This window comes from Perca flavescens, chromosome 12 (assembly GCF_004354835.1).
Source record: "Perca flavescens isolate YP-PL-M2 chromosome 12, PFLA_1.0, whole genome shotgun sequence".
In the NCBI taxonomy this organism is placed as follows: Eukaryota; Metazoa; Chordata; class Actinopteri; order Perciformes; family Percidae; genus Perca; species Perca flavescens.
Genome location: NC_041342.1, coordinates 5,196,910 through 5,220,613, shown reverse-complemented (window position 1 = coordinate 5,220,613; position 23,704 = coordinate 5,196,910). Strand labels below are relative to the sequence as shown.

General features: G+C 42.2%; 2 protein-coding genes across 3 annotated transcripts; one reads left to right on the top strand and one right to left on the bottom strand.

The window, feature by feature from the left end:
• Positions 1-1,901: 1,901 nt before the first annotated feature.
• Positions 1,902-11,509, bottom strand: LOC114565340 (calcium-binding mitochondrial carrier protein SCaMC-1). 2 transcript variants are annotated; one of them, XM_028593334.1, is made up of 10 exons: positions 11,326-11,509; positions 7,049-7,175; positions 6,793-6,880; positions 6,486-6,597; positions 5,292-5,450; positions 5,046-5,198; positions 3,474-3,581; positions 3,191-3,358; positions 2,881-3,028; positions 1,902-2,606 (listed from the first exon to the last, which is right to left on the bottom strand). In XM_028593334.1, the coding sequence occupies exons 2-10, from the start codon at positions 7,107-7,109 to the stop codon at positions 2,425-2,427; spliced, it is 1,179 nt and encodes a 392-aa protein (XP_028449135.1). In that variant the 5' UTR covers positions 7,110-7,175; positions 11,326-11,509; the 3' UTR covers positions 1,902-2,424. The 2 variants fall into 2 exon arrangements, with proteins under 2 accessions (XP_028449135.1, XP_028449134.1); XM_028593333.1 differs by lacking the exon at positions 11,326-11,509 and adding an exon at positions 7,862-8,514.
• Positions 10,696-23,345, top strand: LOC114565341 (protein FAM102B). The gene is made up of 11 exons (XM_028593336.1): positions 10,696-11,001; positions 12,157-12,277; positions 12,578-12,607; positions 13,074-13,184; positions 13,763-13,809; positions 16,789-16,892; positions 17,341-17,427; positions 17,525-17,717; positions 17,936-18,075; positions 21,899-21,962; positions 22,203-23,345. Exons 1-11 carry the CDS (start codon positions 10,856-10,858, stop codon positions 22,243-22,245), a joined length of 1,086 nt encoding a protein of 361 aa, XP_028449137.1. The 5' UTR covers positions 10,696-10,855; the 3' UTR covers positions 22,246-23,345.
• The last annotated feature ends 359 nt before the right edge of the window (positions 23,346-23,704 follow it).

Below are 23,704 nucleotides of genomic sequence, written 5' to 3'. Positions count from 1 at the left end.
ACCAATCAGGCTGCTTCGTAGGGCTGGACTTGCTCAGAAAGGGGCTAGGGCCTCTTCTTCTTCGTTGGGTTTACACGGCAGTTTGCATCCTTAATATTGCACTACTGCCATCTTCTGGGGTTAAAGTATAATGAAACTGCACACCCTTTACTATCAATTATCCCAGGTAGCTTCCTTTGCTACAGGGAGAGTTTTGATATGAACCTGTATATTATTGTTTCATGTCTGCACACTGAGAAAGAGTCTTTTCCAGAATAATTTAACCAGCTACATTCATTCATTTGGTTGATTAAGATATAAACCATGTCCCTCTTAATCTTGACGAGGGTCGTTTCTTGAAAAAAAATCACATCTTACAAATTTCTTGATCCCTTTTGTAGATGAATGAAAGCAAATTCAAACAATTGTGAGAACTTGAGGTTCAACACGATGACCAAAATGCTCTATACCAAAGCCAGAGTATATCACAAATACAAAGCTGATGGAATCATTTTGACGGTCTTAATTCTTCTACGGAGTCTGTATTTTGCCTGCTTTGTCACAATAATAATCTCCAACATCTATTGCTGACTCCTTTTTATTAGGCCAGCTAGAACCTATTAGAAAAAATAAAACGTACTACCAAAGTAAAGATGATAAAAGAAAAAAATTCAGTTTTGCATGGAAATGCATCCATGTGTTTTACCTTTATTAACCACTATGTGCAGCTGTTTCTAAATAAAGGGCACTAACGCCAATGATTGTCAAACCAGTGATCTGAACTTTACACTACTGAACCATTGTTCTCGCCTTCCAGCAAAGACCATGCTAAATTTGTAAGTGTTTATGACTATTGAATCAAAACCAGTTTTAGTTTCCCAAAATCCACTTAATGTCACTTATAATAAAGACAATAGACTGGTTTTCATCTTACAGGGTAGATACAAATGTTCCGACACCACTGGGCTTTAACACAATGTTAAATGTAAATGGGCTATTTTTATACAGCGCTTTTCTAGTCTTAACGACTACTCAAAGCGCTTTTACATTGTACAGGAACCATTCACACACATTCATACACTGTGGCCGAGGCTGCCGTACAAGGTGCCACCTGCTCATCAGATAAACATTCACACACATTTACACTCCGATGGCGCAGCATCGGGGGCAACTTGGGGTTCAGTGTCTTGCCCAAGGACACTTCGACATGGGACTGCAGGGCCAGGGATCGAACCACCAACCTTCCGACTGGCAGGCCGCCCTACCACTGAGCCACAGCCGCCCTCCTTAACAGGATACTGTAAAGGATACAGTATCCTGTTGTGGGTGTGTATGTTTGGAGGAATGAGAAGTGACACAAGACAAAAACATGCTCCCTGCAAGTATTTTAGTCCAATGACCAGTTATAACTGTTTATGTGTTACCATGTTACGTAGTAACCATAATTAAAATCCATAAATAGTCATGACTGAAAACAGAAAACACACACACACACACACACACACACACACACACACACACACACACACACACACACACACACACACACACACACACACACACACACACACACACACACACACACACACACACACACACACACACACACACACACACACAAATGCAGTATATGCATAGTAAAAAACACATCTGTTGATGTTAAAGAGTTCACATTGATTGGCTGTAAGGCACATTTAAATGATTATCAAATAACACACAGAATTAGTGATTTTCACATTGCACAAGATGCATTTTTCTTCAGGCACACAGTATTCCAGTGTAAACAAGTTATTGATTTTTCAGGGCCAGTTATTTTTAGTTGACAGCTGCTGTCTGGAGCTGATGTCACTCTAGGGGCAGGTGTTTCCAACTTAGAAAAGTCTTAAATTACCTCCGAAGGGTGTGGGCTGATACATTTAAACTGTTGTAGTGTCATTTTACTTTAAATAAGAAAATTTACGATGCTGTGTATCCCCAATGGGTAAGCTTCAGTTTTCTCTTAAAAAATATTTATTCTGTTACCAAAAAAAGCAAAACAGTATGTCCCATTGAGCTAGCTTTTTGGTTTGTTGACAGAATTTTTTAAAGAATAACAGTAGGATAAATTTAACAACCAATCATGTATCATGTTTTTTGCTTGTATGTAGTACAGTACTTTCTTTATGTCTAATATTGTTTTGGGTGGTGTACATATTTTTGGAGTGTGTTATGTGTAACAGCAGGATAACAATTAAAGCATGCTCACCACGGACGATAAATGGTTTAGCTACTGACAGATGACCTTTAGTGGAATACATACAGTTTTCCATCCACTGAACTCCTGTGCCAGCTGGTGGAAGTCATGCTCTGTATGTTTAACGTTGGCCTGTTTTGGGAGTTTATTTCAGGCATTTTCAAGTCTGTAGTAAGATATGTAAAACAAGTAATGTTCATTTGCTTGCTGCATCATTTGGAAATTCCTAAGCCAGTCTTCATGTACTCGTAAACCACATAGCTAATGCTGACAGCGGGAATGACTTTCATGAAGTTTGGCAGGATGCCCCGGTAGAGTCCGAAAAAGCCATCTTTGGCTACAACCTTCTTCATCAGACTGGTCATGGAGGACTGGTCTGATGCATCCAGGGACGCTGGAGAGAAAAAAGTAAGTTAGGGAGGCGGAGTTGCATCTGAAAGCATGCTTTTTACACCGGTGCTGTACGTTAAAGTCAGCCCCTCTCGGTTACAACCTATTTATTACTTGGGCTCTAACTCAAGTGTGCGTTTACAGAAAAGATTGGGTGCCTTTACAGAGTTTGTCACCACATAAAAACCTTTCCTGTCAGAAAAAAATATTACGCACTGTGTAATGACGCGCCATGTAAGTTTTGCCATCACGATTATCAAATGTCAGACTGACTTTACCTTGTGCCTGCATCCGTGTGCGCACAAGTGCGAGTGGATAGCTGGCCAGCTGGCCACAGGTACTGGACATGGTCCCGCAGGCCACCAACACCAGAACTCCAGGGTTAGGGGAGTCAGGGTGGTACGACAGCCACGTGTTCTTCAGAGTCTGAGACACAGGAGAAAGATGAATTGAACTAGTGCACATTAGCATAAAACAAAACTTAGTTTATCTGATTTAATGTAGCTCTACAATCCAAGATTATTCATGCATACAAATGAGTTACAAAAGTGCACTCTGTTGTGAAATATCACGCAAGGGGCTGAATACCTCATAAACAGCAAGGTCTATCCCAGCGTAGGGAATGATGCCCACTAAGTTTGGAATGTAGCCCTTGTAGAAAGCCCTGACACCCTCCTTCCTCAGGATCTTCTTGGCACAATCAAACATTCCTGAATACTGGCCAGTTTTCCTCAGGGTGAGTCTAGTTTTCAATACCTTAGAGAGAGAAAGTACAAAAGAAGGAAAGACTGAGGAACAAATTCTTTTGACCCGTGTGGGATTTTGTTTGGGGCTGACTTCATTTTATTTTATGATGCAACAGTTGTCTTACCTCCATTGGGTAGATGGCTGTCTGCGCTGTGGCTCCAGCCAGAGAGCCAGCCATAAACCTCTTGTGTGTCTCAATGGTGTTGCCCTCTGAGGATAGTAACTTTTTAAACTACAGAACACATACAGATGGCAAGAAAATAAATGACGTGTATTCCAAATATTTGCAATGTTACAAAACTGTGATAAATACCATCAAGTGTTACAAATGTGAATTTTTAATTATAATATAATATAATATAATATATATATATATATATATATATATATATATATATATATATATATATATATATATATATATATATATATATATATATATACACACACTACCGGTCAAAAGTTTGGGGTCACTTAGAAATTTCCATTCCACTCCATTCCAGACACAATACCTGCTGAGATCAGTTGTATTGTTTTTTTTAACCAGGGCAGCAGTTTTCAGATTACATTATTTGCTTACATAATTGCAAAAGGGTTCTCGACTGTTGTAGAAAGAAGTGGCTGAAGAAACACTTGAAATTCATGCTTTTTGGTCTAAACGTCATACCCAAATTAAAAGTGGTACAGCTCCCATATACTTTGACACTCAGGGGTGTGCCTGATATCATTGGAAAGGAAACATTCTCAAGTTTTTGTTACAAGTGTCAGGGCGATTCTAGGCCTTACTGACACAGAGTTACAGAGGCTAGAATGGAAATTTTTTATTTCTGTCCAAGTTATAAATCTGTAAAATTGTTAAAATACACTGTTGTAAACACATCTGACAGGTGACAGACAACACAGCATTAGCCACGTCTCAGCTTACTACAGAAAAAAATTCAGAAGCTAAAAGACTCAAAAATGGATTTTATATGAATTCTTTTCTACAAATATGTCTGTGCGTTTTTTTATTTCTATTTGAAAAGTGCAAATAAAAAAGCCAAAAAACTACAAAATACAACACTTCTCAAATACACAAACAAACCCACATCAATCACCTGAGTGTCAAAGTATATGGGAGCTGTACCACTTTTAATTTGGGTATGACGTTTAGACCAAAAAGCATGAATTTCAAGTGTTTCTTCAGCCACTTCTGTCTACAACAGTCGAGAACCCTTTTGCAATTATGTAAGCAAATAATGTAATCTGAAAACTGCTGCCCTGGTTAAAAAAAACAATACAACTGATCTCAGCAGGTATTGTGTCTGGAATGGAGTGGAATGGAAATTTCTAAGTGACCCCAAACTTTTGACCGGTAGTGTATATGTATATGTATATATATATATATATATATATATATATATATATATATATATATATATATATAATTATATAATTTTTTATATTCAAAGTTTTTATTGTTTTTCCATGTGAGAAACACACCACTAACAGCACGCAACACACCAATCTGGGCAAGAAAGACAGAAAAACAACAACAAAAATTCACAATGTATACACATACGCATAAATAATAAGTAAAATAGGGAGAGCAAAAAATGGGGGGTGTTGGCTGAGATCGAATTAGGCTTGATAATAATATTAATTATGGGGCACTAGTCAGTTCAAATTGAATTCAAATGTGAATTTTTGAGCTTACTTGTTCGTATGCCATGAACTTGATTGCTGTCTCAGGTGCAATCTTTAAAACGTTGATGCCGTTTCCCCTCCACAGTGAAGTCAGACCTCCCTCTGTGATCATCTGCTTGAAGCCCCCTCCCAGACTTATTGGGTTAGTCTTAGAAGAATGAACCTGCAGGACAAATACATACGTTTTAGAGGACAGTTTTAGACATTCATATATTTCTTAACATATCCTCCATTTTTTTTCTTGCATGCATTTCACCTGCATGAAGACTTTCATCCTGTCCAGAGGGGCAGTGCCAGTGCGAGAGACGGCCCCGGCCACTGCACCTGCAGCCAGGTGCTTCCACCAGCGACCTGAGTTCTTCTCCTCCTCAGTGAATTCATCCGGGATGGCAAGACTGTCACCTATGTCCAGCACCTAGCGATTACATAAACACATTTGCTCAAATCCCTGTGGTAGGTTAGTTTATGGTCTTAATAAATGCAGTCTCATAGCAGAATAATTTAGCATTTGAGATTGTATCTCTCTCAGGAAGGCATGTGTCACGTAGATCGGTCACATCTGTTTGTGTGGTTGTCAATGTGACAAAAAAAAAAAAAACGTCACAAGCCTACAAGCAATTCCCCTTTTGAGGGATGCAGACACTTTTTTTTTCAATTTTGCCAAAAGACCAGTTGTACACTGGAGAGAGAGCAACATTTACAAAACCTTGAACGTAAGGTTGCAGCCAGGAAGAAAAACACATACACACCTAACATGCTTTTGGAAGCTGTATATTTGGCACTACTTGTGCAAATAAAAGGTCACACTATGAGGAAGAGGCCAAAAAGAACTGCAGAAGTTGGAACTAGTTGAACAACAATCAATGAATTGAGCTCCTTATTCATCAGCTAGAACTGCTTGTGAAATCCTAATCATTGAGCTGACTGAACCCTCGTAGCATGCATTAGCTGTTTCGCATAAACATATCCACTGTTTTTTCCAAAAGCATAAAAGGTGTTTGCGACAAAAATGTATGCAGATCTGTGGGGAAACACAAGGGCGTATGCATCTCATTGTGTGTCCTGCAGTCACCGCTATGGCACTTTAGTGGAATGAGAATGTGGTTCTGTAAGACACCATAAATGTGCAGTGCAGTGACGATTTAGAAACATTATATACAAAAGAAAGGCAGTGTTTCGCTCACATTGGAGCAAATATCTTGACAATGACGTCTTTATTTGCACTAAGAAGAGGTGGAGGAGCAAGCTGAGGGAACCAGAGTGTGCTGCTGTGACCTAATTATGTTGGGACAGTCTAATCTTTGAAAGCTGCTGGCAAAATGTGGACTGCAGAGAAAATCCATCTAACACAAGGGGACTAGACGTCATGCGTTAAATCCCACTGCAGTTGGGTCTGTATTTGTCTGCAAAATGTGTTTTTTGCTGCGATTGTTTGTGCGTTTATATGTACCGAGGAGTGTTTCCAGTGGCGTATGACCTCTTCCAGGTTGTAAGCAGGGCATAACAGGAAATGTTCTCTCCACTCGTTCCAGTCCACTGTCATGGTCCCGTCGTTGTCCATACTAAGGAAACACACAGACACTTGTTTTGACCTATGATTATAATCAGCAAATTAATGACATTAGAAAGCTTTCAGATTACGCAAAAGCAATATTTTGGCCACACTCTAAATGAAACATTAAATTTCCCCAAGAGGGATTAGCAGAGTACTTCCTTAAATAGAAACATGTTAGAGTGGATAGATGTGGAGGTCAAACCTCTGTAATATTTTCAGGGCATTCTCTCTGCTGATATCCATGCCTAGCTCTGCAAGGGACTGCTGGATCTCTGAGGCATCAATCCGTCCTGACACAACATAAAATAAATAAATAAAAAAACTCTACTCAAATATTCTGCAGTGTAAACAGAGGAAATGTGATTCTGTAAACATGCATGGGCAGCGTGTGATCACAGTGGTGCTAAGTATTTTTACAGTGAGGCAGCTCCTGGAACCCGCTTCACTCATCTCATTACCATCGTTGTTTCGGTCCAGACTCTTGAATGTCAGCAGCAGCTTCTTCTCGTGCTCTTTCATGTATTTGCTGAACTCGTTTAAGTCGAGACTCCCATCTTTGTTCTGATCACCAGACGACACAATTTTCTACAGAGATGAGATGCAATCCAATGGTTTCATTTTGCCACCTTCAGTATAGAGTCAGGGCAAGTCTCACACACACACACTCACACATTCACATACACACAGATGCAGTATATGCATAGTAAAAAACACATCTGTTGATGTTAAAGAGTTCACATTGATTTTCTGTAAGGCACATTTAAATGATTATCAAATAACACACAGAATTAGTGATTTTCACATTGCACAAGATGCATTTTTTTTTCAGGCACACAGTATTCCAGTGTAAACAAGTTATAGATTTTTAATTTTCATATTTACACACACACACACACACACACACACACACACACACACACACACACACACACCTCAAATACAGTGTGTAGTGTCATGTGTGTATGGGTGTGAATCTTCAGTTGCTCAGTGCATTTTTGGGAGATGTTATGGTATTACTTGATAATCCGGATAAAGTTCAAAGACACTTACAGTAACACTGCAAATGTCTCCACCCTAAAACAGGTATTAAAATATAAATATATGAAATGTTATGTGCTGCTAGGGAGAGGCGGGGGGGGGGGTTGATCGAGCAAACTGCGCGCACACACACACACACACACACACACACACACAGGAAGGAATGCATAACGAGCAGGCCAAGCCCTGCAACTCCTGTCTATACAGGCTCCCATATGTTCCCTGGGTTTTACCTGTGCGGCACCCTGGCGGAATATGCCCATTTCCTTGAGACCCGCTCGTAATTCAGCGACGTCCACCTTCCCATCTTTATTGGTATCAAGCCTCTCAAACAAATCCTGGCATGACCTCGTACTGTCGGCATCCCAGCACCGGGCATTTGATAGTAAACACGTCCGTAACGTTTGATACATTGTGTGGCTAATCTGGAAGCAGCAGCCGAGACGAGTCGCACTGCAGTCAGGATCTGATTAGTTATACATATTGCAATTCATCCATAAACCCTGCTAAACATCCAGATGTGCGCGCTCGCGGCGTTCGCGATGAAAAATGGGTTTCCAGTGACTTTGTTTTGCAGACTGCCCCATGCAGGGGGTGTCCTCCGCAATGTTTCAGACGAACTGCAGCAATCGAGGGGCCGAAGGCGGAGCGATGCAGGCTACGTAGCCACTCGATGATTTCTACGGAAAACAGGAAAGATGGTCAAATAAAAAAAGCGGTGAAATAAATAAACCCTGCATTAACCAAGTGCATGATCCGGTTCATGCATCTGATAGGGAATTTCCCCATCTGTCATTTTTAATCCTTGCTCCGTGTGATATGTTACGGTGCATTGCAGAGGACATTTAATCTCTTCCTCTAGCAGGACGTGTCAGGCTCAGTAGAGAGAAACACATAGCGTAGTAATTCCATTGCACCTGACTGCAGTGCTGCTCGCCACTAGAGGGCGGTGTTTCCTCGCTCAAAAGGTGGTGTACACAATAAAAGGAGACTGTCAGGGGCCCCTGTGTGTGGCATCTCTGCGCCCCTCAACACAACTGATAGTCTGATTCCTTTGAGCAGAATATATTATATATATAAATTAAACAATTAATTTAGTCAAGTCTTTTTTGTGATTTAATTCTTTAAACAGATATTGTTGTATTTATTTTATTTTATTTTATGTACATGTCATGAAATGTTTTAATATTGTCTGATTAAATGTTGTTTTGGACCCCAGGAAGACTAGCTGGTCATCTAGGTGTCAGCTAATGGGGATCCTTATAGTAAATACAAATAGGCCCTTCTCTTTTAGTTAGTGCATTTCCATTATGTTTAATAATTAAGTTCTATTATTTCCATTTTTCTGACTTATTCTCTTCTACTCCACTACATGTTGGAGGGAAAATGTGCTTTTAACTTCACTACATTACTAATACTACTACTACTACTACTACTTAGCCTGGATGCCAGCCGAACTTAGCCCCGCCCACAAAATTCGAGTTTGAGAAGCAGGATCTGTTAGGACCAATCAGATTGTCGGACAGATGATCAACAGTAACATAATCAATCACGTCACCAAAGAACGCTTGGGTTGAATTTGTTGAGATGTGTAGATTCCACCATCGCGTCTGTTACAGAAGATATCGACAGCGCATTCATTTTAAAATCCTCAGCGGAGGAGCCTCAACAACTGCCCGAAAGCAAGAGAGAGACTGAAGAGAAAGAGCGTTATATGGTGGAGAGAGATAGAGAGAGACTGAAGAGAGACAGCGTTATATGGTGGAGAGACATAGAGAGAGACTGAAGAGAGGGACCGCCGGCGCTAGAACAAAGCCGTGAATCAGAGAAATAAAACGTGTTTTCGCCGATCCATCTTTAGAAATGCAACTGTAGCGAGCATGTCACTATCATTAACGTTATCCACATTTATATTTACAAGAAACAAATGATATATCCAGCTTCAAAAAAGTCTAAAAGTCGGAAGTTAGAACGAATGCACGCGAATGCATTGTGCAAAGAGTGGTTGCTATGGAGACAATACACAGTGTTGAGTTCCGTTGCTCTGATTGGTTGGAGGTCTATCCAATGAATGCAGAGGCATTTTTTTTTCCTGGTTCGGTTGGAACACGCCCCATAATCACAGCCCAATGGAGCGGTTTCAGACTCACATTCTGACTAGAATCTGAGTATGACCATGTCAGGCTAACTACTACTACTACTACTAAATTAAGATTGTATATGCAAAACATGTGGACAGTGTGTAGAACTATATTGTCAGTGGTGGAGGATTCCGATCCTTTAAACCACACTGTAAAAATACTCTGTTGCAAGCAAAAGTCCTGTAATAAAAATGGTATAATGATTATTTTCTCAATTATTAATAATAAAATAAAATATAAACATAGTAAGAAATGCCATCACAATTACCCAGAGCCCAAAGTGACACCTTCACAATTCTTGTTGTGTCCAACCAATAGTCCAAACCTCAACATTTTAAAATCTAAATATTTTTATTTAAATAATTAAAAGTAATAAGCGGCAAATCACATTTGAGAAGGTCAGTGGGAACATTTTGATACTTGAGTAAACAACTGATCGCAAGACGTTCACTTGTTATGCTAATGTATTTCTGTGGAACGGTATAGCTACTGTACTTTAAATGTAAATGACCACTGTTTAGACATAAATAAAAATGTTCAGCAACATAAATTGTACACTCATTCTGAGTATGCTCTTGCTGAATACCTTCAATGTCATGGTAGTATATAAACTGTGGCTGTGGAAATGATTTGAACCATATTGTAACAGTTTTTTTCCCCAGAGTTGTCATATGCCTGCATTTCTTCTTTTTTGTCACATGCCTATGTTGAATGAAAGATATTGTCCATTTTGTTTTTTTTCCACTTCTCTTTTACAGTTCTGAGGTCACGGGGAGAATGTTACTATAGTGCATTATACAACTTCTGACTGTGTGTGAAGTGCATGACCATACAATCGCAACCTCGGTATTTCTTTTTTTTCGTACAGATACATTGTCCAATCAAACGCTGGAATTTCCCTCACGTCATGAATTATATTTTTCAGTGGGTGGGAAGGAGGAGATTTGAACTTGTAGACTATACAGCAACAACCAGCAGCCAGCAACAGCTGAACAGTAGCGACAGACAGCACAGAGCAGGGAAAGTGTCTGTCTGCTACTTCTGTCAGGACTTGTTGCGCCACTGTCACTGACGTTAGGAGATATCATGTCGTTCATTCTTATAAAGAAGAAGAGATTTAAATTTAAAGTACACTTCGACTTGGACGAATTGTCATCGGTTCCCTTCGTAAACGGAGTTTTATTCTGTAAAGTTAGACTCCTTGATGGGGGCTTTGCCGAAGAGTCGTCTCGGTAAGATTGTTTTAGCTATTTATAGCAACAGCACTGGTTGTTCGAACAAGCTTGACTTGAATTTAACTAAGTGAACCTTGATTTTGACAATTTTTAAGTCGCTGTTTAGTTTTTGTTGGACACAAGTAACGTTAACGTCGTTTGTTGTCTCGGTTTTGTTTCAAGGCAGCAGCATGCATGACTTTCAACGTTTATGTGTAACGTTTGTTAAGGTTTAGCGAGCTAACGTTACACCACAGTAGCGATAACTAACGTTAAAGGCTAACGTTACTTACAACGTTAATTGAAACTAAGCAAGATTAATTTAACGTAACGTTACCTTACCAATAGTTGAAGACTGCTGTGGGAGAAAGTAACGTACTCAGAAAGCTGTGATTCAACGCAATTTTAAAAGAGCTTGTCAAGTAGCTAGCTAGTTCAATAAAATATACGTTTCCAAATTTCTTTAATAGAACATTTAGCTATAATCGTTTTTTTAGCTAGCTAGCTATGTACACAGTTGATCAAAGCAGTTGCTAAGCAACAAGTAACTTACTGTTGTTCCTGCAGGAACTACCGTTTTTTTTTAGTCAACCGTTGTTATAATATTATAATAAATATAATAATAATAATAATAATAATAATAATAATAATAATAACATTTGGAGATTGTCTAATAGAACAGAGGCTCCTTATGATGGCGAATTTGTATCAGGCTAGCTTATTTTCTCTCTCTTTCATTTGTACACTTCTATTTATTGTTTCTATTTGACCACCATAAAAAGTGTTCTTCCGTTGCAAAGAAGCATGCAAGGTTAATCCCTTCTGAACTGTGATTATAACTCTGCTTGTAACGTTTGCATTTAAATGAGTCACTCTGGGGGAAAAAGGAGACATGTCAACAACCGCTAACCCTCATTGCTTTGCCATGGTGACAAAGTTCCCAAACACTCTGTTTCCCCCTGCTCCAACTACTTTATTCTCTTTTTCAAACACACGAACATCGACAATTTGTGCATGATGTATGGTGGTGTAGGAAAATTCTTATTTGTATATTATATTTTATTTTATACCATTATACAATGCATAGATCTGTCAGATTTGTGAAATGTCTGCTCTTTCAGTATGCCTGTGTTTTTGTATGATTATTTGTTTCTAAATGTGTTTCTCTCACAGGGAGTCAGTCCAGGCCAACTGTGTACACTGGAGGAAGAAATTCTCTTTTGTTTGTAAGATGAGTGCCAATGCTGGGACAGGTGTACTAGACCCCTGTTTGTGCCGGGTGTCTGTGCGCAAGGTATAGGACTTTGTTTTCATCTTCTGCCATTAAGCTCTCAGCTCTACGTTGTTGACACTACAAACATGCATAGTAGCAGTTTTCCATAGCAGTAGAGATAGTTAATTGAGACTTTGATGTGCTAAGAAAATGTTTCTGTACATAAGAACAGAAGCACTTTTAATTTATAACCATATCACATGTGCTTTGTGCAGACAGTAGTCACGCTGCAAGGACTAACAAAGGATTTAATGAAACCGGTGCGTGAGATAATAATGAAACAGGCAATTGTAACCTCACAATTTCTTTTTGTCATTTTAGGAATTGAAGGGTGGAAAAACTTTTGCAAAGGTAATACTTCTGTTCTTGAGTCTGTAGACTGGAATTTGTTGTAAACATAGCAGCCTAAATGCCACATATCCATTAGAACTAGTCTTATCATGAAACGTATTTGTGATAACAGTGCCCTTAGAGGACTTTTCGGTGAGGTGAGTCTGTGTGCTAAGAATGTTTTTATTTCTAGTTTCCGGCCTTGGTTACTTATTGAATATTCTGTAAATCAAAACCTAATTTATGTTAACCGATAACTTGAAAATAATTAGTTTTATCTGATTTCTCAAGAACTGAAGCTCCCATCTCAGACAGGTGTGGTGTGTTTCCAAATAAAAACCTGAGCATTACTGGATTTCTTCAAATGTAGATTACTATTATATATTACACCACGTTATCATAGGATGATGCTTTATGTGCAAATAGATTATTGTTAATCCTGACACTTTAACAGAGATAAACTGTCAAATGGTTGACAAATGGACAGTTGTGTGATTTGAACCTGTCTGAGTTTGCTGGGTCTGGCAGCACCACGCGACGGTGTCTCCTAGAGGGATATGACACCAAGAACACCAGACAGGACAACTCAATTCTGAAGGTGTGTAATGTTTCAACACATAGCTGCACAATCCTCCTGTAAATATATTTGGAAATGCCCTCAAGAGTCTTCACCACACTGGCAACGTTTAGTACACTCCAATAATCTTACATTAACTATGCTTTGCTAAAATGCATTACATTTGTACAGACACAAATGTAATGCATTTTAGCAAAGCATAGTTAAGCCTACAACCTATCCTTGTGAAACTGTGTCGCTCTAAAGCTATTAACCAGTTCTTGAGTTCATCAGCAGAAGTAGACAATCGTCTATTTGAAAAAGTTGGATTTATGTCATGAATGGAAAAGTTGAATGGCGTGACAGTTGATGCTGCACATGTCTGAACCTGTGAACTGTGAACTGCCTGAGCCGTGGGAATGAATTTCAAATATTCTTCTTGGGGCACAAATCTACACCGGGCTTTCATTGCACAAAATGTTATTGTAAACCTTAACGTCAACAGCACCCCTATAAAAACCTGCTCTACATGGGAAAATTGCAGTTTTTTTTCTGCCTCACAAGTATAGTTGCTTGTCAACCTAAAACTGACATTACTATTCTTCTTCTTTTTCTTACAGGTTGTCATCACAACACAACTCATGTCTGGAGACCCCTGTTTTAAAACGTAAGAGCTCATTTTGACCTTATTCCTCTGTTCAGTTGTATTTCTCATCCTGTAAGTCTGTATATCAATTCTATTTGAAACTTGTTACTAAGGAAATGTTGACTTGTCTGTCATGTTTAAGTTTTTTTTTAAACTTCAAAACTTAATGTTTGTGGTTGTAAAGACAGTTTGGCCCTCACGTAAGAAGTCTGTGTCTAACCACAGAGAAAATTGTTTTCATCACATCCTGTCTGTCACTAAACTGAAAAAACACACTCTTGTCTGACATTACTGACACTCACAGAGTTTAAAGTTATCAAATGTTATATTGTGGCTGAGATCTTCTCAGGGTCCGATCTGAAAGCTAATAACACCTCGCCTAGACATTAATCTGTCTGACCTCGACAACGGCTGATATGTGATCAGCTCTGCCCAGAGCTTTTATTTTCTCTTTTTTTCAAGAGCTGTCGGTATTAGAGCAGTTTGTCACAAAGGACGTGATGCAACAACATACTCCTGCCAAAGTCTCAACCATGTGCAAACATTTAACTTTCTTTCTTTCTAGTCTTTCCCTGCCCGCCTTCATGTTCCAACTTCCTGTTAGTGTAATAACACACACACTGCTGCCTAGGAGATGTCTAAAGTGTAAGCTCAAGGATAGCCTAGTCATTCATCCCACGCAGTGTTACTCATTGTGTGTGTGTGTGTGTGTGTGTGTGTGTGTGTGTGTGTGTGTGTGTGCGAGTGTGTGTGTTTGTGGGTGTGTGTGTGAAGTTTTTTTCACTGTTTCTCTGTCACTTTTTGTCTGCCTCTCCACGCTCATTCCTTTGTTTAACAGCTTCTCAGTAGCAGCAGGTTTCCCGTGTTAAGGTCAGGGTGTTGCTAAAAAGTCATTGTCATTCTGTTTTAATAAACTTTTTACTTATCCACTTATAACGATTGTATAACTTGATCAACGAGATTGCTGACTTGGATGTTTGCTTGCCGATGTGTTGGAATATCTGCAGTTTAACCATTACACAGTATTGTTACACAGGTATAGGTAAAGGTTAGTCTGGCTATCACCAGACCAAGCTCAATCTTTTAAGATTGAACATTAGTCTGGGGAGTCTGATCTGTATTTTCTCTGCACAAGAGGTGTGATCAACGGGCATAGTTCAAATGACTATGTACGCAATTGGATAGTCCTTCAACCAATCAGACCAACGATCCGGGTGACGTACTTTGCAAAGCGAGGCAGAGCGAAAGCCGGTCGGTAGTAAAAAAAAAAAAAAAGCCGGTCAGTAGTAAGGCAAACACAGCCTTCTTTTGTAGGAATTTTTCCAGGGCAAGTTTCTGTTCCTGCTGGAGCTGCTCCCCCCGCGACCCGACACCGGATAAGCGCACGAAGATGGATGGATGGATGGAAGTTTCTGTTCCGTTTTCAGAGAAAACTTGCCTTTGAAATCTTTTAAAACAGCAGCGACAGCGGCATCAACGGGTTGCTGCGCTTCGGTTCGCCGCCACGTTGAATGTAAACAAAAAGCTGCTTGCCTTCGCTTCTCTATCGTCATCGTGTTAAACCCGCCAATGGTGCGCCAGGTGGATAAGCCAGCTTGTGATTGGTTCCCGCAAATTTGTAACGGAAGCAGGATAGATAAACGTACAGGTTTCCAGCCTGAGCTCTAGGGCGAAATTAAATCGCCGGCAGATCGGGCTGGGTTTACCCGGTCTAGGTAAAGGTATGTCTGATGACTGAAATTACTGCAATTCCATGCTCATAGCCTTTTTTTGACTTTGGATCAGAGCCATTTGCCGACTTTAATATTGCAATAAGTAATATTTTGTACAATCTATTCACAAGTAGAAGTACAGTATACTAAAAGAATAACACTGATCTTTGAACCACATAGAGCATGTTTCAATTTCATATCCAAGTATTTATGTTGAACTAAAGAGCTATTTGATTAGCACAAGTTGATGTTCATAAAAATCAATCCCAGCCTAGAAGCCAAGGGGGTAAGCTTCGCTTCAGAACTCAAACCTCCTATGGCGCCATTTTGATGCTACCAAAAGATCACCCGGCATTAGCATTCCATTGACTGCCATTCATTTTGACGTCACTTTGACAGTGAATAACTTTACATCTGAAGCGTTTAAAGACTTTTTTTGTCCATTGTTTATTTCTAAAGAAACACGACAATGTATAAAAGGCTCCATTACCTTGTATCTCAAGTTATGGCTCCGTAGCAGACGTTTTTTGTAAAAATAGGCTAACGATTTTGTCATAACCACGCGACTTACTGTCGCATAGTAGAGGAATTACCGTACAGTACAGGAGAAGCTTGCAGGCAGTTTCGACTTACATTAGCTGTTTAAGTTTAAGTAGTAATGTTAACTAGCATTTTAGTTAGCAATAATTAGCCTGTGCCCATGTTAGCTCCTTACATATACCTACGCTCTCCGTCTCTGTAAGATTGGGAATGATTGAGATTTCTCTTGGCACAGCTACCAGAAGACTTCCAACTTTCAGACAGGTTGCTCACGTTACATTTACGTCATCTCTCTCAGTTGGAGGCTGCGCAGTAACGCTCAGCGCTCATTGGAAAGCAAAATGACTAATCCCACTATGGCCACGCCAAGACCCGCCCTACAAAGCAGCTTGATTGGTTGGGGTTAGGCATTTGACCTCGAGTGGTTAAGATTAGGGTTAGGGGATTGGTCAGGGGATAGGACCTGTACATGTAAGCATGGATGCCTGGCCAATAGTAGTGTGTGAATGCTATCTTGGCGTGGCCATAGTGGGGAAAAAATATCACCACCGGAAAAGTGCTTCTAATATCCTTTCCTCCTGTATCCAGCCATGTCTTACTGTAGTCTACCACTAGGAGTCGCCAGAATCTCAAATTCTCCAATTATTAGTGTCTATCTAAAGAGCAGAGCGGTTGAAGGAGCTCTTTTCCAACAACACTCATATACTGAAGACACCACCCTCATCACTCTTTCTGCTCTTCCCTTTAGTCCCCCATCTACAGCCATGACTCTGGGAATCTCACAGGCTGAAGCAGAGTGTCTCCTTGAGGACAGAAAGGGAGGGGACAAGCACATATTCCATTCACTCACTGGTATGTACATACAGACTCTAAGATTTAAAAGAGGTGCTGTTCCCTACAACAGCAAGATTATCATTTTAGTTTCTCAGTTCTTGACAAAAGCAAAGCATGCAACTTTGGATGTAGACAGCATAGTTTAGACAAGGTTCTACAAAGAACCATCCCTCATGATTTACCATGATTATTCAGGAGTCAACATTTTCAAAATAATCATCAGTACCTTTGTTTCACAAGTCTCAGAAGAAAAAGCATCATAAAGAAAATAAGTGAATCCTTTAGGGGTTTACCTAACAGAATAAATACCTAAAGTTTTAGGTCTCTGTATGCATTTACGAAATGTTCATACCAAAACTTGGGATTTTAATATGTACTGTATGTGTGTGTGTGTGTGTGTGTGTGTGTGTGTGTGTGTGTGTGTGTGTGCTTGTGTGTGTGTGTGTGTGTGTGTGTCTGACTTCAGTAAAGTCCGTATCAGTTCCAGATGAGCTTGGAGCATATGGTCACTCTAGAACACCCAGCCATGCGAGTCAGCATTCAAAAATCTCAGGTACCCAAGCGCACAGTGACACATGCATTACTACCACACCAGTTACACAAATCATAAACATAACCTTTGTGGATTTGTTTCCTCTCCTGTCCTGTAGGTTACAGCTCAAATCACTCCAGTTTAACTGATCTTTGCCATCGGAGGAGTGTGTCTGCGGGTTCTGCCTCCATAGGCATCGGCAGCATCCCGGAACCTAGTGATCAGCGGGGGGAGAGCAGGACCACTCCCCCATTCTCAGCAACCTGTCAACACGCACCTGAACACTCCTCTACCCCTGCTAAAGTTCCAAGGTAGTGTTTTTTTTATTTTCTTCCTTTCTTCCCTTCTTCTCACTTTTCCTTTTCTATATTTTCTATGCTGTTTTTGACCTTTGTATATAATGACCGTGTTAATAAACTATCCGGGAATCTGACGTTACTATTTTCCACCAAATGCAACAGTCTTATGTCTTTTCTATTCCCTATGAAGCACATTTGTGTAATATTCCACGCTGTTTCTGTTTCTCCAGTAGACATCCAGTAAAGCAGGACTCCGTGGAGAATCAGCTGAAGAGAGTTGATGCCACCAGGGTGGATGCTGATGACATAATAGAGAAAATCCTGCAGAGCCAGGATTTCAGCCATGGCTTCTTGGACTCCAGTGCAGAGGGTGTGTACACCGAATCCGTAACTTAGTGGATTCATGAAGGCTGACTTGGAAAGTTGTCTACCATCCTGCTGATGGGATCCAATTACTTTGAGGTGTTGCAATGCGATTAGATGTTTATGATGGCAAATCATAAATTGGACGTAAATTTGGACAGTACTTACATACTTAACCAGCCTGAATATTAAGCTTTGTTTGATTAAGGATTACAGAGATAAGATTGCATATTATGTCTTTGAATACAAGGTCAGTTTAACCTCACTGATAGCCGAGCGCACATTGTGGCTGCCATGTTCCAAACCCCTGTTCTTAACCAAAGACTTAATGAAAATGGGGGGAGGCATGTATTGTGGTAAGAAAATGTGACTCTTCGCAATCATTAAGACATACATGTTTAGTGTGTGAACGTCCATCCATCCATCCATCTTCGTCCGCTTATCCGGTGTCGGGTCGCGGGGGGAGCAGCTCCAGCAGGGGACCCCAAACTTCCCTTTCCCGAGCAACATTAACCAGCTCCGACTGGGGGATCCCGAGGCGTTCCCAGGCCAGGTTGGAGATATAATCCCTCCACCTAGTCCTGGGTCTTCCCCGAGGCCTCCTCCCAGCTGGACGTGCCTGGAACACCTCCCTAGGGAGGCGCCCAGGGGGCATCCTTACCAGATGCCCGAACCACCTCAACTGGCTCCTTTCGACGCAAAGGAGCAGCGGCTCTACTCCGAGCTCCTCACGGATGACTGAGCTTCTCACCCTATCTCTAAGGGAGACGCCAGCCACCCTCCTGAGGAAACCCATTTCGCCGCTTGTACCCTGGATCTCGTTCTTTCGGTCATGACCCAGCCTTCATGACCATAGGTGAGGGTAGGAACGAAAACTGACCGGTAGATCGAGAGCTTTGCCTTCTGGCTCAGCTCTCTTTTCGTCACAACGGTGCGATAGATTGAATGCAATACCGCACCCGCTGCGCCCGATTCTCCGACCAATCTCCCGCTCCATTGTCCCCTCACTCGCGAACAAAACCCCAAGGTACTTGAACTCCTTCACTTGGGGTAAGGACTCATTCCCTACCTGGAGAAGGCATTCCATCGGTTTCCTGCTGAGAACCATGGCCTCCGATTTAGAGGTGCTGATCCTCATCCCAACCGCTTCACACTCGGTTGCGAACCGATCCAGTGAGTGCTGAAGGTCGCAGGCCGATGATGCCATCAGGACCACATCATCTGCAAAGAGCAGCGATGAGATCCCCAGCCCACCAAACTGCAACCCCTCCCCACCCCGACTACGCCTCTATATCCTGTCCATAAATATTACAAACAGGATTGGTGACAAAGCGCAGCCCTGGCGGAGGCCAACCCTCACCTGAAACGAGTCCGACTTACTACCGAGAACCCGGACACAGCTCTCACTTTGGTCATACAGAGATTGGATGGCCCTGAGTAGAGACCCCCTCACCCCATACTCCCGCAGCACCTCCCACAGTATCTCCTGGGGGACCCGGTCATACGCCTTCTCCAAATCCACAAAACACATGTAGACCGGTTGGGCATACTCCCAGGCTCCCTCCAGGATCCTTGCGAGTGAAGAGCTGGTCCGTTGTTCCACGACCAGGACGGAATCCGCATTGTTCCTCCTCAACCCGAGGTTCGACTATCGGCCGAACCCTCCTTTCCAGCACCTTGGAGTAGACTTTACCAGGGAGGCTGAGAAGTGTGATACCCCTATAATTGGCACACACCCTCTGGTCCCCCTTTTTAAAAGAGGAACCACCACCCCAGTCTGCCACTCCTTTGGCACCGTCCCAGACTTCCACGCAATGTTGAAGAGGCGTGTCAACCAGGACAGCCCCTCCACACCCAGAGCCTTGAGCATTTCTGGACGGATCTCATCAATCCCCGGGGCTTTGCCACTGTGTAGTTGTTTGACTACATCAGTGACTTCCGCCTGGGAAATCGACGACAATCCCCCGTTATCCTCCAGCTCTGCCTCTAACATAGAGGGCGTATTAGTCGGATTCAGGAGTTCCTCAAAGTGCTCCTTCCACCGCCCTATTACCTCCTCAGTGGAGGTCAACAGTGTCCCATCCTTACTGTACACAGCTTGGATGGTTCCCCGCTTCCCCCTCCTGAGGTGGCGAACAGTTTTCCAGAAACACTTTGGTGCCGACCGAAAGTCCTTCTCCATGTCTTCTCCAAACTTCTCCCACACCCGCTGCTTTGCCTCTTTCACGGCAGAGGTTGCAGCCCTTCGGGCCCCTCGGTACCCTGCAACCGCCTCCGAGTCCTCCGAGATAACATATCCCGGAAGGACTCCTTCTTCAGTCGGACGGCTTCCCTGACCACTGGTGTCCACCACGGTGTTCGTGGGTTACCGCCCCTGAGGCACCTAAGATCCTAAGACCACAGCTCCTCGCCGCAGCTTCAGCAATGGAAACTTTGAACATTGTCCACTGGGTTCAATGCCCCCAGCCTCCACAGGGATGCACGAAAAGCTCCGCCGGAGGTGTGAGTTGAAAGTCTGTCGGACAGGGCCTCCTCCAGACGTTCCCAATTTACCCGCTACACGTTTGGGCTTACCAGGTCTGTCCAGAGTCTTCCCCACCCCTGACCCAACTCACCACCAGATGGTGATCGGTTGACAGCTCTGCCCCTCTCTTCACCCGAGTGTCCAAAACATACGGCCTCAGATCAGATGAAACGATTATGAAATCGATCATTGACCTTGGCCTAGGGTGCTCTGGTACCAGGTACACTTATGAGCATCCCTATGTTCGAACATGGTGTTCGTTATAGACAATCCATGACTAGCACAGAAGTCCAACAACAAACAACCACTCTGGTTTAGATCAGGGAGGCCGTTCCTCCCAATCACGCCTCCAGGTGTCTCCATCATTGCCCACGTGTGCGTTGAAGTCCCCCAGCAGAACAATGGAGTCCCCCACTGGAGCCCCATGCAGGACTCCAGTCAAGGTCTCCAAGAAGGCCGAATACTCCGAACTCCTGTTTGGTGCATATGCACAAACAACAGTCAGAGTTTTCCCCCCCACAACCCGCAGGCGTAGGGAGGCGACCCTCTCGTCCACCGGGGTAAACTCCAACACAGCGGCGCCAGCCGGGGCTTGTGAGTATCCCCACACCCGCCCGGCGCCTCACACCCTGGGCAACTCCGAGAAGAAAAGAGTCCAACCCCTATCCAGGAGTATGGTTCCAGAACCGAGACTGTGCGTGAGGTAAGCCCCACCAGATCTAACCGGTAGCGCTCCACCTCCCGCACCAGTTCCGGCTCCTTCCCCCACAGAGAGGTGACGTTCCACGTCCCCAGAGCCAGCGTCTGCCGCCCGGGTCTGGTCCGTCGAGGCCCCTGACCTTCACTGCCACCCATGTGGCATCGCACCCGACCCCAACGGTTCCTCCCACAGGTGGTGGGCCCATGGGCTGGAGAGATGGGAGCCACGTAGCTTGTTCGGGCTGTGCCCGGCCGGGCTCCGTGGCAAACCCGCCACCAGGCGCTCGCCCGACGAGCCCGCCCGTCTGGGCCTGGCTCCAGACGGGGGCCCCGGGCTTCCTCCGGGCAGGGTCACTCCATCTCTACCTTGCTTCTTCTGTGTGAACGTGCATCTTTTAAATTCCTCAACTATCAACTACTTCCCTGGATGTTTTTCAAAAGATCTCATCTACAACATCCCCCGATCAACTGTCTTTTTTTCTTCTTTTTTTTTTTAGAATTCCTAGAAACTAAGTGTGAGCCATTTTCAAACCCTGACTGTGCACTTATTGCCACTACCCTTATTTGTAATTTGTGTGTCTCTGTGTTTGTGCGTGTGTTGCTGTAGAGGAGGGGCTCAGCTTGTTCGTTGGTCCTGGTGGGAGTACAGCCTTGGGAAGCCAGCATATGAGGTGGGTGTGATTATGTAACTTTGGAATGTGGGTGCCCAGCAGAAGGCATTTACTACAAATCTAAATTCACTGAAAATATGCGAAATGGGGATTCTAATAAGGAATCTATTAACCCCATGTTAAGATACTTTAAATTTCACAACATAGTGTTAGTTCTGCACATAAAAGAAAGCACCACAGCCAGATCAGATTAACACTGTCATTTCCTGTCATGTAACACGCTGTTGCATTCTTTTTCAGGGTCGCAGCTGGAGCCTTTGAGCAGGTGGTGATCAAGCGCTAGGCTTTGGGAAGCATCTGCCTGTCATGTCAAGGGTGCCGTATTACACTGATGCGGGGGACACAAGATTGAGTTGTAGAGGTGCTATCAGAAGTTGCTCCTCTCACTCCAGGAGATTTAATTTCTCTTAGGCAATCCCTCTGCATCCGACCTACAGTGTCTGTTGACCAGGAGAGCCCCCTAGTGTTCAAGAAGTGGAGGTGAAGGCCACATTATTGGAACATTTTGGTGACTGGGATAACTGTTGTACTGACAAATCTATCGGTCTACTTCTATAAAAACTGTAAGACTCAGGGTTAGTACGGTAATTCTACAAATATTGTTCACCCATCTTGAGCTGTTAAGGGGTTTTTCTGCTGTTTAAAAAAGTATGCTTAACTATCCAACCTGCTTTTGCTTTGGGATGGTTGATTTTGTTTCACCATTTTACTGTAGCGGGAGAGGGGACTGTGTCCGTTCCTTGAATTCCCATATACGTAAAGTAATAGAAAACTGACATTGTGAAATTTACATTGGTTACAGCACCACTTTGTGTCAGTAGCTCAAGCCCATTACAGATAACCACCTCTGTTCACCTGGTTGTGAGTGAGGATGCCTGCATTTAAAATACCATGAAGTTTTTATGTGTTGTTCCTTCGGTATGATGTCTATTTTTTTTATGATTATTTTTTGGGCTTTTCCGCCTTTATTCGATACAGCTAGGTGAGAAAGGGGGAGGACATGCAGGAAATCGTCACAGGTCGGATTCGAAACCTGGACCTCTATGTATGTGCGCCTACTCTACCCACTGATCCAACCCGGCTATGTGATGTCTGATTTTGTGTGTGCATTTGCGTTTGTCTGTTGTCTGTAAAGTCAAAAGTAATGAATATATTTTTACCACAGATTTTGCAAATGTGCCAAACTTAGTAAAATGTATATTTGCTGCCACTTAAGCAGTCTTATCTATAGTATGTAAACTATGTATGTATTCAAAGTCAGCTGTGTAAAGCTAATGACGTCTTAAGATATATTGGTTGTTTTTAAGATGTTAGAATGTTGATGTTGTATTTAAGGCCAAATAAAAAGTACATAAAAGCATGTGTACTCTGGATAACTCCCAACTACTTTTTGTGCTGCATCTATCTAGTCTTTTTGCAGAAGGGATGAGGAGGATTTTTGTTTACCCAGCCCTAAAATTAAGAGAAAATTAAAAGCAAATTAATAATTACATTTTATTTTACTACCCTGGATAATCAAGCCAAATTAAATGCTAGCTGTAAAATAAAAGCTGAAAGAGGTAATTGGTTAAAAATGACAAATGAATATTGTGAAACGCAATTTAAAATCGGAAAGTGAATTTTAAAGCAGTCATTGCGAAAGATTTTCATTTAACACAATGGTCATTGAGCCACTGATAAAAGTATTGCAATGTTTATATATTTGCAGTATTACAAAAAGGCTGTATTAGTGTTTCTCCCAT

Excerpts from the sequence above, each read along its gene's own strand:
- LOC114565340 (XM_028593333.1), bottom strand. The coding sequence starts at position 8,041 with ATGTATCAAACGTTACGGACGTGTTTACTATCAAATGCCCGGTGCTGG. Across the intron at positions 3,582-5,045 it reads AGTTCATGGCATACGAACAA|TTTAAAAAGTTACTATCCTC; the intron begins GTAAGCTCAAAA and ends TGTGTTCTGTAG. Across the intron at positions 2,607-2,880 it reads CACACGGATGCAGGCACAAG|CGTCCCTGGATGCATCAGAC; the intron begins GTAAAGTCAGTC and ends TTTTCTCTCCAG.
- LOC114565341 (XM_028593336.1), top strand. The coding sequence starts at position 10,856 with ATGTCGTTCATTCTTATAAAGAAGAAGAGATTTAAATTTAAAGTACAC. Across the intron at positions 18,076-21,898 it reads CTTGGACTCCAGTGCAGAGG|AGGAGGGGCTCAGCTTGTTC; the intron begins GTGTGTACACCG and ends GTGTTGCTGTAG. Across the intron at positions 21,963-22,202 it reads TTGGGAAGCCAGCATATGAG|GGTCGCAGCTGGAGCCTTTG; the intron begins GTGGGTGTGATT and ends ATTCTTTTTCAG.